This window comes from Triticum aestivum, chromosome 3B (genome assembly GCF_018294505.1).
Source record: "Triticum aestivum cultivar Chinese Spring chromosome 3B, IWGSC CS RefSeq v2.1, whole genome shotgun sequence".
Taxonomy (NCBI): domain Eukaryota; kingdom Viridiplantae; phylum Streptophyta; class Magnoliopsida; order Poales; family Poaceae; genus Triticum; species Triticum aestivum.
The window spans coordinates 802,130,018-802,141,053 of record NC_057801.1 but is presented as its reverse complement, the minus strand read 5'-3'; the positions used below and the strand labels follow the sequence as shown (position 1 = coordinate 802,141,053).

Here is an 11,036-nt window from a genome sequence, read left to right as displayed (position 1 = left end):
GTTTCGTTGTTCAGCTTGGAAGGCCGTAGCCACTAGGACATTCGGATCCGACAAATCGAGAATAGGCCCGGAAAGGAAACTCGAAGGGGTTGCGACACTTATTTTGAGACGGAGGGAGTACGTACTAATGCTACAAGAGTTCACTCATGGCAGTATATCGCCGGTGTTCTACTTTGAGCACGCCACCGCAGAGGGGTGATGCTGAGGCTAGGGGGGTTGGGATGGTGGGGGGAGTGGTGGTCGTCGCTAGTAGAAGTGTTGTTGCCTTCATAGGCAAATAGACGACAGGCAATGCCACTAAAGCTCGAATGTGGGAACGGGGCGCACGGGAAACTCTCCAATGGAGGGAAACTTGCATGCGGAGCTGCCTGCAATGGCGCAGCCGTCGCATGTTTGGTGTCAGCATAAGGACGGCAGCATTTGGCAGGAAGAGGATGCTACAGCAACTTTTTTTTTTGCGGAAAGAATGCTAGAAAGAGTGGTCTATAAGAGAGGAGGGGAACTTTTGGTCTATGGGGACATATGCACCATATATGAGAAAAAAATTAGTAATTCAACAAAAAGTCAAAAAGTCCTGGAAATATTTTTGAAATAAACTTGACCTTCTATTGTACTCGTGAGAAAAAGAATCCACAAAAAAAATATCCCTTTGACTTCTTTTCAAAAAAGACAAATTTTTGGCTAATATAGTGTGAATAGTGACCTATAATAGCAAATAAATTTTGTCTTTTTTGTTGTGAGGTCAATTTTCGTTTTTTTTCTCGTCGAGATTTATATACCAGTGCAAAAGTAAGTCAAGTGTTTTGTCAAAATAGTTCTTACCTATTTTGACTTTTTATTAAAATATTTAAAAAAATTCCCATATAGGGTGCATATACAACCAGGAACCAAAGTGTATTTCCCCTATAAGAGAAGCGTAAAACATTTCAGTATAAACCTTGCACTAGCATGGCGAGCAACTTAGCGTTCAAACCATATCGAACTGAGTCTTTTTCTTTCATTATTTGACACAAATTACTGCTGACGAGCAGTCTAAGAACCATGGAGCGTTTAGAGAGGTCCCGTACTAAGTGACTTTTGGTCCAACGGCCATGAACAATTCTGCTGTAGTGACAAGGTTTTACAGTGTAACAATAGAAGAAGATCGTACCCTCAGATATTTATCGAATTCCTCGAGGATTCATCTTGTTTCAGAGTGTACCATATGTTTCACGTGCATATCATGAAAAATGGGTGCACCAATCTCCTGACACGTCGTACATCGGATCCACACACGGTATAGACAATCATTTTTCATCAACGCGTACGCGTCCTCTTTCAAGGAAGCAACTCAATTTGTATGCATGCATGATGAAGATGATACACGATGATCTGCGCTAATTCGATTGACGACGTCGACTTTTGAGGACCAGCAAAATTCGGCACCACATACAGGACCACCTACGTACATCAGGCAGGAAAAGATCGATTTTACAGATCATGGCGCATATAAACGTACGAATTGTCCCCAGCTGGAACACGACGAGCCACCCACCGGCGGCACTAACGATCATACCTACTAGTACTGCTTGCTGCTTGCTACGAGTGTTCACTCAGTGCAGCTCATCCGGTCCAGAAACCCAAAAGGACTACTGTAAATATTCTCATAGCTGAGCACTGGGCGTCGGCGCTACTATGGGTACTGCTCTGTGCCTGGCACTGGCGGTGCTGCTACTGCTGCTCGCTAATGATCCGGTGTTGGTGGCCGCGGACGACGGCGTCGACGAGCAGCTGCTGGAGCGGTTCAAGGCGGCGGTACGGAACGGCGGGGAGCTGGGGGGATGGACCCGTGGCGACGGCGCGTGCAGTTTCCCTGGTGCCGCGTGCGTCAGGGGAGGGAAGAGGCTCGTGTCGCTGTCCCTCTCAGGGGTCCCACTCGACGTCGATTTCAGCGCCGTCGCCGGCACACTGCTGCAGCTGGGTGGTATCGAGGTCCTCAGCCTGCGGGCCGCCAACGTGAGCGGCTCGCTCGCAAGCGGCGGGGGCGCCGCCGGGAGATGGAGGTGCGGCCAAAAGCTGGTCGGGCTTGACCTGTCCGGCAACAGGGCGCTAAGAGGATCCGTCGCTGACGCCCGCGTGCTCGCCGGCGCGTGCGACGGGCTGAGGGAGCTGAACCTTTCTGGTAACGCACTCGTTGCCGGTGGTGGCGGGAAGGGAGACGGCGGGGACATTTTTGCCCGCCTGGATGTCCTTGACCTGTCGGACAACAACATCACCGGCCACGGCGATCTCAGCTGGATGGGGGGAGTCCGTCGGCTGAACCTCGCCTGGAACTCGATCTCCGGGCCACTCCAGGTCCCGGCATTCACCAACTGTTCCAGGATGGAGTCACTTGATCTATCCGGTAATTCAATCTCCGGCGAGGTGCTGCCCGGGGTCTTGTCCGGCTGCACTGCTCTTGTTTCGCTCAACCTCTCCAGCAACCACTTGAAGGGCGCTTTTCCGCCGGACATCACGCTGCTCGCGTCGCTCTCCTACCTCAACCTATCGAACAACAACTTCTCTGGTGAGCTCCCTGGCGACGAACTCGCTGGGCTCCCACGGCTCTCGTGGCTCACTCTATCACTCAACCACTTCCATGGCTCCATGCCTGACTCTCTAGGTCGGCTTGCCAATCTGAGAATGCTGGACTTAAGCTCGAACGAGCTCTCCGGCGCTATACCATCCTCACTCTGCCCGAATACCGGCTCCAAGTCCAAGCTCGAGGTGCTCTACCTGCAGAACAACTACCTTACCGGCGGCATCCCGGCGACAATCTCCAACTGTGAAAGCCTCGAGTCTCTAGACCTCAGTCTCAACTACATCAATGGCTCCATCCCCACATCCGTCGGCAGCCTTGCTCGTCTCCGTGACCTCATCCTGTGGGAGAACAAATTGGAGGGTGAGATTCCAGTGTCGCTCGGTGGTGCTCGCGGACTCGAGCACCTCATCCTCGAGTACAACACGCTCACTGGCAGCGTCCCGTCCGAATTGATGAACTGCAAGAATCTGAAATGGATGGCGCTCGGGAGCAACCGGCTCTCTGGGTCGGTGCCGGCTTGGCTGGGGCGGCTAGACAACCTTGCAATCTTGAAGCTCAACAACAACTCCTTCTCAGGGCAGATACCGCCGGAGCTAGGAGACTGCAAGAGTTTAATTTGGCTCGATCTGAACGACAACCAGCTAAGCGGATCGATACCACCGGAGCTGGCGAGGCAGTCCGGGAAGGTGGCTATCGGCTTCACGATAGTTCGGCCACATATATACTTGCGCAACGGCGAGCAGAGCAGCAAATGTCGCGGCGCGGGGAGCCTGCTTGAGATCGGCGGCGTCCGTTTGGAGCAACTAAACCGGATGGCTAGCAAGAATAGGTGCAACTTCACACGGGTATACATCCTGGCTAGCGGAGAGCACACTTTGAAAAGCAATGGCTCCATGATATTCTTGGACCTGTCCTTTAACAAGCTTGACTCCGAGATCCCCAAGGAACTTGGTAAGATGAACTATCTAGCTATCATGAATCTTCGGCAAAATCAACTTTCTGGTGCCATCCCAGCAGAGCTTGCAGGTTCCAAGAATTTAGGTATGCTTGACCTGTCACACAACAAGTTGGAAGGCCCAATCCCCAGTTCATTTTCGTTGCTATCATTGTCGGAGATTGATCTATCATACAACAGGCTGAATGGATCAATACCGGAGATGGGATCCCTTGCCACTTTCCAGGAGAGCCAATATGCAAACAACTCTGGCTTGTGCGGCTTCCCTCTGCCTCCATGCCAACCATTTTTGAAACCCCAAGGTAGTGCTTCAGTAGTAAGTACCACTTCCAGTAATAAGTACAACCTTCTAATAATCCTACTCTCAGCTGTCACGCTAGCTTTTGTCATTATTGTAATTTTATTGTACTGCATATCGTGGATAAATAAAGTCGACAACGGCAAGACCAAATCTTCCAATGACCTGACAGCTCCAGCAAGCCATCAGTTAGTCTCACACCTAGAGCTTGTTCGTGCCACTGGTAATTTCAGTGAAGATTACATGTTGGGATATGGAAGCCACGGAAAGGTATTCAAGGGACAACTGAGCGATGGTTTGACGGTTGCAATAAAGGTTCTTGACATGCGGTCCATGTGTGCCATTAGAAGCTTCGAGGCCGAGTGCCGTGTGCTCCGCATGGCGCGGCATCGCAACCTGATACGGATAATCACCACATGTTCTAACATGGATTTCAGAGCGTTGGTGCTACAATACATGCCAAATGGCAATTTAGAGACATTGCTTCACTGCTCACAACAGGGCGGAACACAATTTGGGTTCCACGAGAGACTGTGTGTTATGCTTGAGGTGTCAATGGCAATGGAATATCTACACCATGGTTACCATGAAATCGTCTTGCACCGCGACTTGAAGCCAAGCAATGTGTTATTTGACGAGGACATGATGGCGCATGTGGCAGATTTTGGCATTGCAAGACTAATACAAGCTGATGATAACTCTGCGTTCTCCATTAACATGCATGGCACTATTGGGTACATGTCACCAGGTACTTAGTACTTATTATCTTGCTCAATGTACCAATTTCTTGTTAAGCCACCAATTAACTAATATTGGTCACTTCAGTTGGAATGTGCATTTATCCTTCCTTCTTTTTGCACAGAGTATGGGTCATACGGGAAAGCTTCACGAAAGAGCGATGTGTTCAGCTACGGCATCATGCTCCTTGAAGTCTTTACTGGCAAGAGGCCAACGGATGCTATGTTTGTTGGAGAACTGAGCCTTAGACGATGGGTTCATCAATTGTTTCAAGCAGATCAACTTGTTCATGTCGTGGATAGACGGCTATTGCAATGCTTTGACATGGACATTAGCTTTCTTGCGCCAATACTAGAGGTTGGTTTGCTTTGCTCCAGTGACTCACCTGGAGATAGGATAACTATGAGCGAGGTAGTCTTAAGGATGAAGAACGTCAAAACAGAGTACATCAAATATATATCGTCTACATTAGGAAGTGTGTCACAATGATTGGTCAACCTTGCTTCCTGGCTGCATGAAGAACTGTTTCGGAGAAAGAAAAAGGACAAAGCAATATATATTATTTGGAGAACTAGTTGGTGTTTTCTTTGTTCAACATAATGATTTGCTACCTGTTTTGGAACTGATTCTTTTTTCATCCAAAGTGTACTATCCAATTTTATGACTGCAACATGAAATGAGTTCTGAAGCGTTTGGATGTACGTAAACTTTCACATTTTGTATTTTTTTGGGGACATAAAGTAGTAATGCCTTCTTTGCTGGTTCTTTTCTATCATCGGTGCCCATTTTCAAAAAATATTGATGAATATCTTTTTGATTCATGTCATTTAAAAAAATTGTAGACCACTTTTTAAAATAAATAAGTATTTTTAAAATTCATGAACATATTTTATAATTCGTGATATTTTTATTTCACAAACATTTTAAGATTTGTCAAATGAAATAGTGGCTGACTCTTTTTCCAAGCTAGAGCTGTCTTTTTTTTGTCAGGAGAAAACTTTGGTGATTTTCCCAAGCAACATGAGCTAGCTATGCGCAAGCGCTCCCACTACGGGTTTTACGGACTATTAGTCGGATAAGGCGATGAATTGGTACCAGTGCTATATCTTTTTTCTATTGTGAGAAGTACTGAGTGCATGCCCACAAACACCTCTATGGGGGGCAGTCCAACAATTTTCCCAGTTTTACTAATGGTTCTAGGAACCTTCCTTCCAATTTTCGGAAGATTTCCTACCATTTTTCATTTCTATGTTCTTCTTAATCGGTTTTGAAGTTTTCTTACAATTTTTTTTATAGTTTTTATATTTCATTTTGAATGACTATTTTGTCTTTCTATTATATAAATTTTCTTCTCTCCTTTTGCTTTTGAATTTCCAATTCAAAAAAAGTTTATCACTTTCTTCACATACACGTTGAACATTTTTTGAACACAAGTTGAACAGTTTCCAGATACCCGTTGAACATATTTTAAATAATGGTTTTAAAATATTTGGAATACATGTTGAACATATTTAAATTCATGTTGAACATTTTTAAATACATGCTGAACATTTTAAGAACACATGCAATATTTTTAAAGAAAATCAAGTGCACATTTTAAACATGTGAACATATTTTAAAGATCATGAACAATTTTTTGAGTCATACCGAACAAAATTTTAAAGTTACACGAACAATTTATTACATTTGATGAACATTTCTTGAAAATAATTTGAAGCTATTTTAATGCGTGAGCAACCTTTAAATGTCATGAACAATTTTATGACTGGTATTAACATTTTTTTCAAATTATGGGAACAAATTTTTACATTTGCATGAACATTTCAAAAAATGTCATGAACATATTTTTGAAATATGTGAACATTTTCAAAATGTCAGGGATTGTTTCTTAATTGTATGAATATTTTTTCTTAAATTGCTCAAACAAACTATTACTTTCCATGAACACTTTTTTAATGTGTGAGACCGTGACCCAGATATCTAAAAACTGCAAGGGAGCTCCACTCGAGGCACACAACTACAATGGAAAAGCAGCAATGCAATTATATAGCCCGTGACTTCAGGTGAGCGCCCGCTCAGTCTTGCAGTAACCGAGGCACGGACGCACCCATGAATAGAAGTCCGACCAATGTAGTAATTCCACTTCTCTATTTTTTATCTGTCGGGCTTTTCTTTTCCCTGTATTTTTGTTTGATCTAAACCTCTTTTTAATTTTTTGTTTTATTTCCATTTTTAATTTAATTTTATAAATAATTAAGTTTGTAAGAATTTTTTTTTTGCATTGTTTGGATTGCTTACCACATGTATCACATGGTGAAAGTTAACATATTTAACACATAGTATTTTGTTATCTTTTCATTTTCATCTCCTTTTGAATTTCACAAATTAGATTAAAGAGTATGGACATTTTTATACAGATGAACCTTTTAAAATGTATGATCATTTTCTTGAAGTAGAAAACAAAATATTAACCACATACAGATGAACCAATACTTTTTAAATACAGGAACAAAACTCCGACTGAACTTGTTCAATATTTTTACAGTTCCATGAATGCAGAACCAGGGCACATTGTTCAAACAGTTTTGGTTAAAACATTTTTTCAGACAGTCAATAATTTCAGCTTGTAAATCCCCAAAATTTCTCGAAAAAAAACATAATAAGTAAACATGAACATGCTCTTATTTGTTGTTCCAACATCAAGAAATAAAGATTGGGCACGTATTGGCTGCATCTCTGTCGGGCATCGTGGCCTCGTATTGGATATCTTTGCTTCTATATTTTCAATCTGCTGGGTGTCCAAGCGCATACAGGATGTCATTACTCTGTGTATTTGAGCATCTAAAAAAATAAGTCAATGGTGCATCATGTTAAAGGAGAAGAACAATTATACTATCGAAGAACATCAGCACATAATTCAACCTGATCTCAACTCCACATTATGATCATTCACCTCCTTTAGGGCCTTGAAGGTACTTTCATGAGTCTGTATAAGCTAGCGGTTGATTATGTCCACATCATAGACCTTCTCCTCGACTGGCATCGAATACGGTATGTATCCATACCAAGTCAAAAGTTCGAAATCTTTAGATATGCATGTGTGATTGCAATCATCATGAATGGTTAGATATATGCATGTGTTTGCAATTATCATGAATTTGTTTGGAATCTTACCTGGTTGGTGCTCCCTTCGCCTCTATTGGCATATGCCGCAAAGTTGCTGAAGACCTGTAGTGGCTGTTGTAGGTACTCATCGGCGCCAACTACAAATAATAACAATTAGAGGATGAACTGAGTATATGAACTAGTGTATGAATTAGAGGATGAATTAGAGTATGAATGAGAGGTTGAACTAGAGTACATGAACTAGAGTATATAAACTAGAGGATTAACTATTTTTGGCACTTTAGAATATATGCCTAGGATGACCTAGAGTATATGAATGCAACTAAAGGAATATATGAACTAGAGTTTATAATGCAAAAAAAATTAACATTAGTTCATATAAGGTTTGGCAAACAAAAAAGTTTTGTTAGTATCAATAGAGGTCTTCTTGCAACTTCGCGGCATATGCCAATAGAGGCGAAGGGAGCACCAGCCAGGTAAGATTCCAAACAAATTCATGATAATTGCAAACACATGCATATATCTAACCATTCATGAATTTGTTTGGAATTCTCTAGTGTGGCATACTGTTTTGCAATTATCATGAATTTGTTTGGAATCTTACCTGGTTGGTGCTCCCTTCGCCTCTGTTGGTGCTCTAAACTAGTGTGGCATTCTACTAGTAATTTGCCCATGTAGATGATTGCAAAACTAGTGTGGCATCATACTGTTTTGCAATCATCTACATGGGCAAATTACTAGTAGAATGCCACACTAGTTGACACTGTTATGACAATAGTTTTGACACTAATTTGACATTGCTTACATTTTGACAAACTTGTTTGCAATCATCTACATGGGCACATATAGTAAATTTTTGCACTGTTTGGTATACTAGTTTGGCACGCATGGGCAATGTATACATTCTAGCATAATGTACTAGCAGTTTGGCACTATTTTTCAGTCTGGCATTGTTTTTGCAATCATCTAGCAGAATGTACACTAGTTTGCAATCATCTAAAAGTTTGGCATACATGGGAAAATCATAAACCCTAGCTAATTATGAGTTGCCAAAAATTATGAACTTCCAAAATTGGTAAGCTAATTCTCCTACAACAAAATTCATAGCTGCCAAAATTGGAAAAGCTACCAAATCATGAACCCTGGCTAATTATGAGCTGCCGAAAATTATGGAATGCCAAAATTCGCAAGGTTATTCTAATAGTACAAAATTCAGAGCTTCCGAATCATAAAACGTAGCTAACTATAGCTGCCAAAAATATGAACCGCCAAAAAATATTAGCTGTTGAGATGCTCACAGAGAGTCAGAGCATGTGTTCACCTGCAAGCGTCACTGTTGTCGTCGCCGAAACCCTACAGAGAAATGGCAGTGACATGTGAGGTCTAGATGTATGGCAGACAAAGGGGGGGTCTAGAAGTGTACCAGAACACCGGGGGACGCCGGAATCGACCTACGATAGCTGTCGACAAAACGAAATTGACAGAGAGGGAGGCGACGAGGAAGGGCATCGAGAGAGAGGGGCGTTGAGTGGGGGAGGGGCCGTTGCCACCTATGTCTTGACCCGACAACATTGGGCTAGGCTGGACCTCGGACGCAATGTTGGGCTAGGCCAAAAAATCAATAAAATAGACTCAAAAATAGTAAAAAAGACTAAAAAATAACAAAAAAAGATTGAAAATAATAAAAGACTCGAAATTATAAAAAGTTTCAAATAATAAAAGACTCAATATTAAAAAAAGTCAAAATTAAAAACATTCAAAATAAAAGACTCAAAATAATAAAAAGATGCAAAGTAATAAAAAGTTCAAAAAGAAAAAGATTCAAAATAATGAAAGACTCAAAATAATAAAAAGATTCAAAGTAATAAAAAGATTCAAAGTAATAAAAAGACTCAAAATAATATAAACACATGACATTATAAAAGATTCAAAATAATAAAAGACTAATTAAAAAAATGAAAATGATAAAAGAATCAAAATAATAGAAGACACAAAATAATAAAAAGACTAAAAATTATGAAAAAATTCAATGCAATTACAATAACTACAATATTATAAAAATGTCACAAAACAATACAGTAGTGATATGGCAACGCATATCACGCCGCAAGACAACCTAATAGTGCTGCCGTTCAATGTTATGCCACCTCACCACTATATGACACCTTGTACCAACTGTGGGTCTCAAATATAAGTGGCGCTCAACAATTTTCCAACTCCATCACTATGGTCTTAGTGTTGTCATACCAAATATGCCGACGTCACCACTATTTGGAAAATGTAGTGGTGGTGCTGATTGAGAATGGGGTGCTACCAACTAAAGTTGTGGCTAGGCATTTCTCTATTAGTGTTGGAAGGTTGAAACCAAGCAAATAATATGTATATGGATTCATGAGAAACTTATCTACAAGTAACTCCAACTATTCACACTCAAAGTATGGAGTCATCTCAGTCATCACTAGCAAACACTTCTCTTCTGTTTTCAGATTTAGAATAACCAGTATCTACCTTTGGAGATTCATACCAACAAGATGCTTATAGGAATTAAGTTAAACCTTTCGTATTATCGACTATGCACGACACATGCTATAATGTAAAAGAACATAAATTTAGATGAATGTCAAAAGTTCCTGAGACCCATGGGGAAACACTATTCTTTGATGTCTTTGAATTTAGGACAACTGCAAACAAATATACAACTCAAGAGCTTCAAAACTCCGATCAAAATGTTTAGCCACTCAGAATGATCATGAGAACAGGACCTACAAAATAATTTGTACCAGACCAAGTGTTGCCAACTACTCGAACAAACACACCTTATTAACCAATGGTCAGCGCAAATACTTCAGGACATACTGCATCGTTTGATTCAGAACATTTTCTATTTTTTTTGAACTTTTAAAAAAATAATTATTATTATGAATTGCGAAATATTCTTAGAAACATGATTTTTTAAATCTCAAATATTTTAAAAAATGTGAATAGTTATTTGGAAATTTTGTACATTTTTGAAAAAACACGAACAAAATATGAAATGGGAACATTTTTAAAAATTCACAATCTTTCCGAAAAAGCTAAAACTTTCATAAAGAAATGAATTATTTTTAAATTTGTCAACAATTTTTTAAAACGGGAATACGTTTTGAACATCCCAAATGGTTTTATATAATTTGCATTTTTTAAACACGGACATTATTTAGAATTTGTGAATATTTATTATTTAGAATTTGTGAATATTTCACTAAAATATTTTTAGAATCTGTAAAGTTTCTAAAATTATTTTTAAACTCTGATGTAATTTTGTCAACAGAAACATTTTTTGAAAAAATAGGAACATTTTTCCATTTAAAGAAATTCAG

At 40.6% G+C, this 11,036-nt stretch overlaps 1 protein-coding gene across 2 annotated transcripts; it reads left to right on the top strand.

Moving 5' to 3' along the window:
- The first annotated feature begins 1,538 nt into the window (after positions 1 to 1,538).
- Positions 1,539 to 5,151, top strand: LOC123072538 (brassinosteroid LRR receptor kinase BRI1). 2 transcript variants are annotated; one of them, XM_044496115.1, is made up of 3 exons: positions 1,539 to 3,817; positions 3,947 to 4,561; positions 4,676 to 5,151. In XM_044496115.1, the coding sequence occupies exons 1-3, from the start codon at positions 1,675 to 1,677 to the stop codon at positions 5,038 to 5,040; spliced, it is 3,123 nt and encodes a 1,040-aa protein (XP_044352050.1). In that variant the 5' UTR covers positions 1,539 to 1,674; the 3' UTR covers positions 5,041 to 5,151. The 2 variants fall into 2 exon arrangements, with proteins under 2 accessions (XP_044352050.1, XP_044352051.1); XM_044496116.1 differs by lacking the exons at positions 3,947 to 4,561; positions 4,676 to 5,151 and having other exon boundaries at positions 1,539 to 3,601; positions 3,696 to 3,934.
- The last annotated feature ends 5,885 nt before the right edge of the window (positions 5,152 to 11,036 follow it).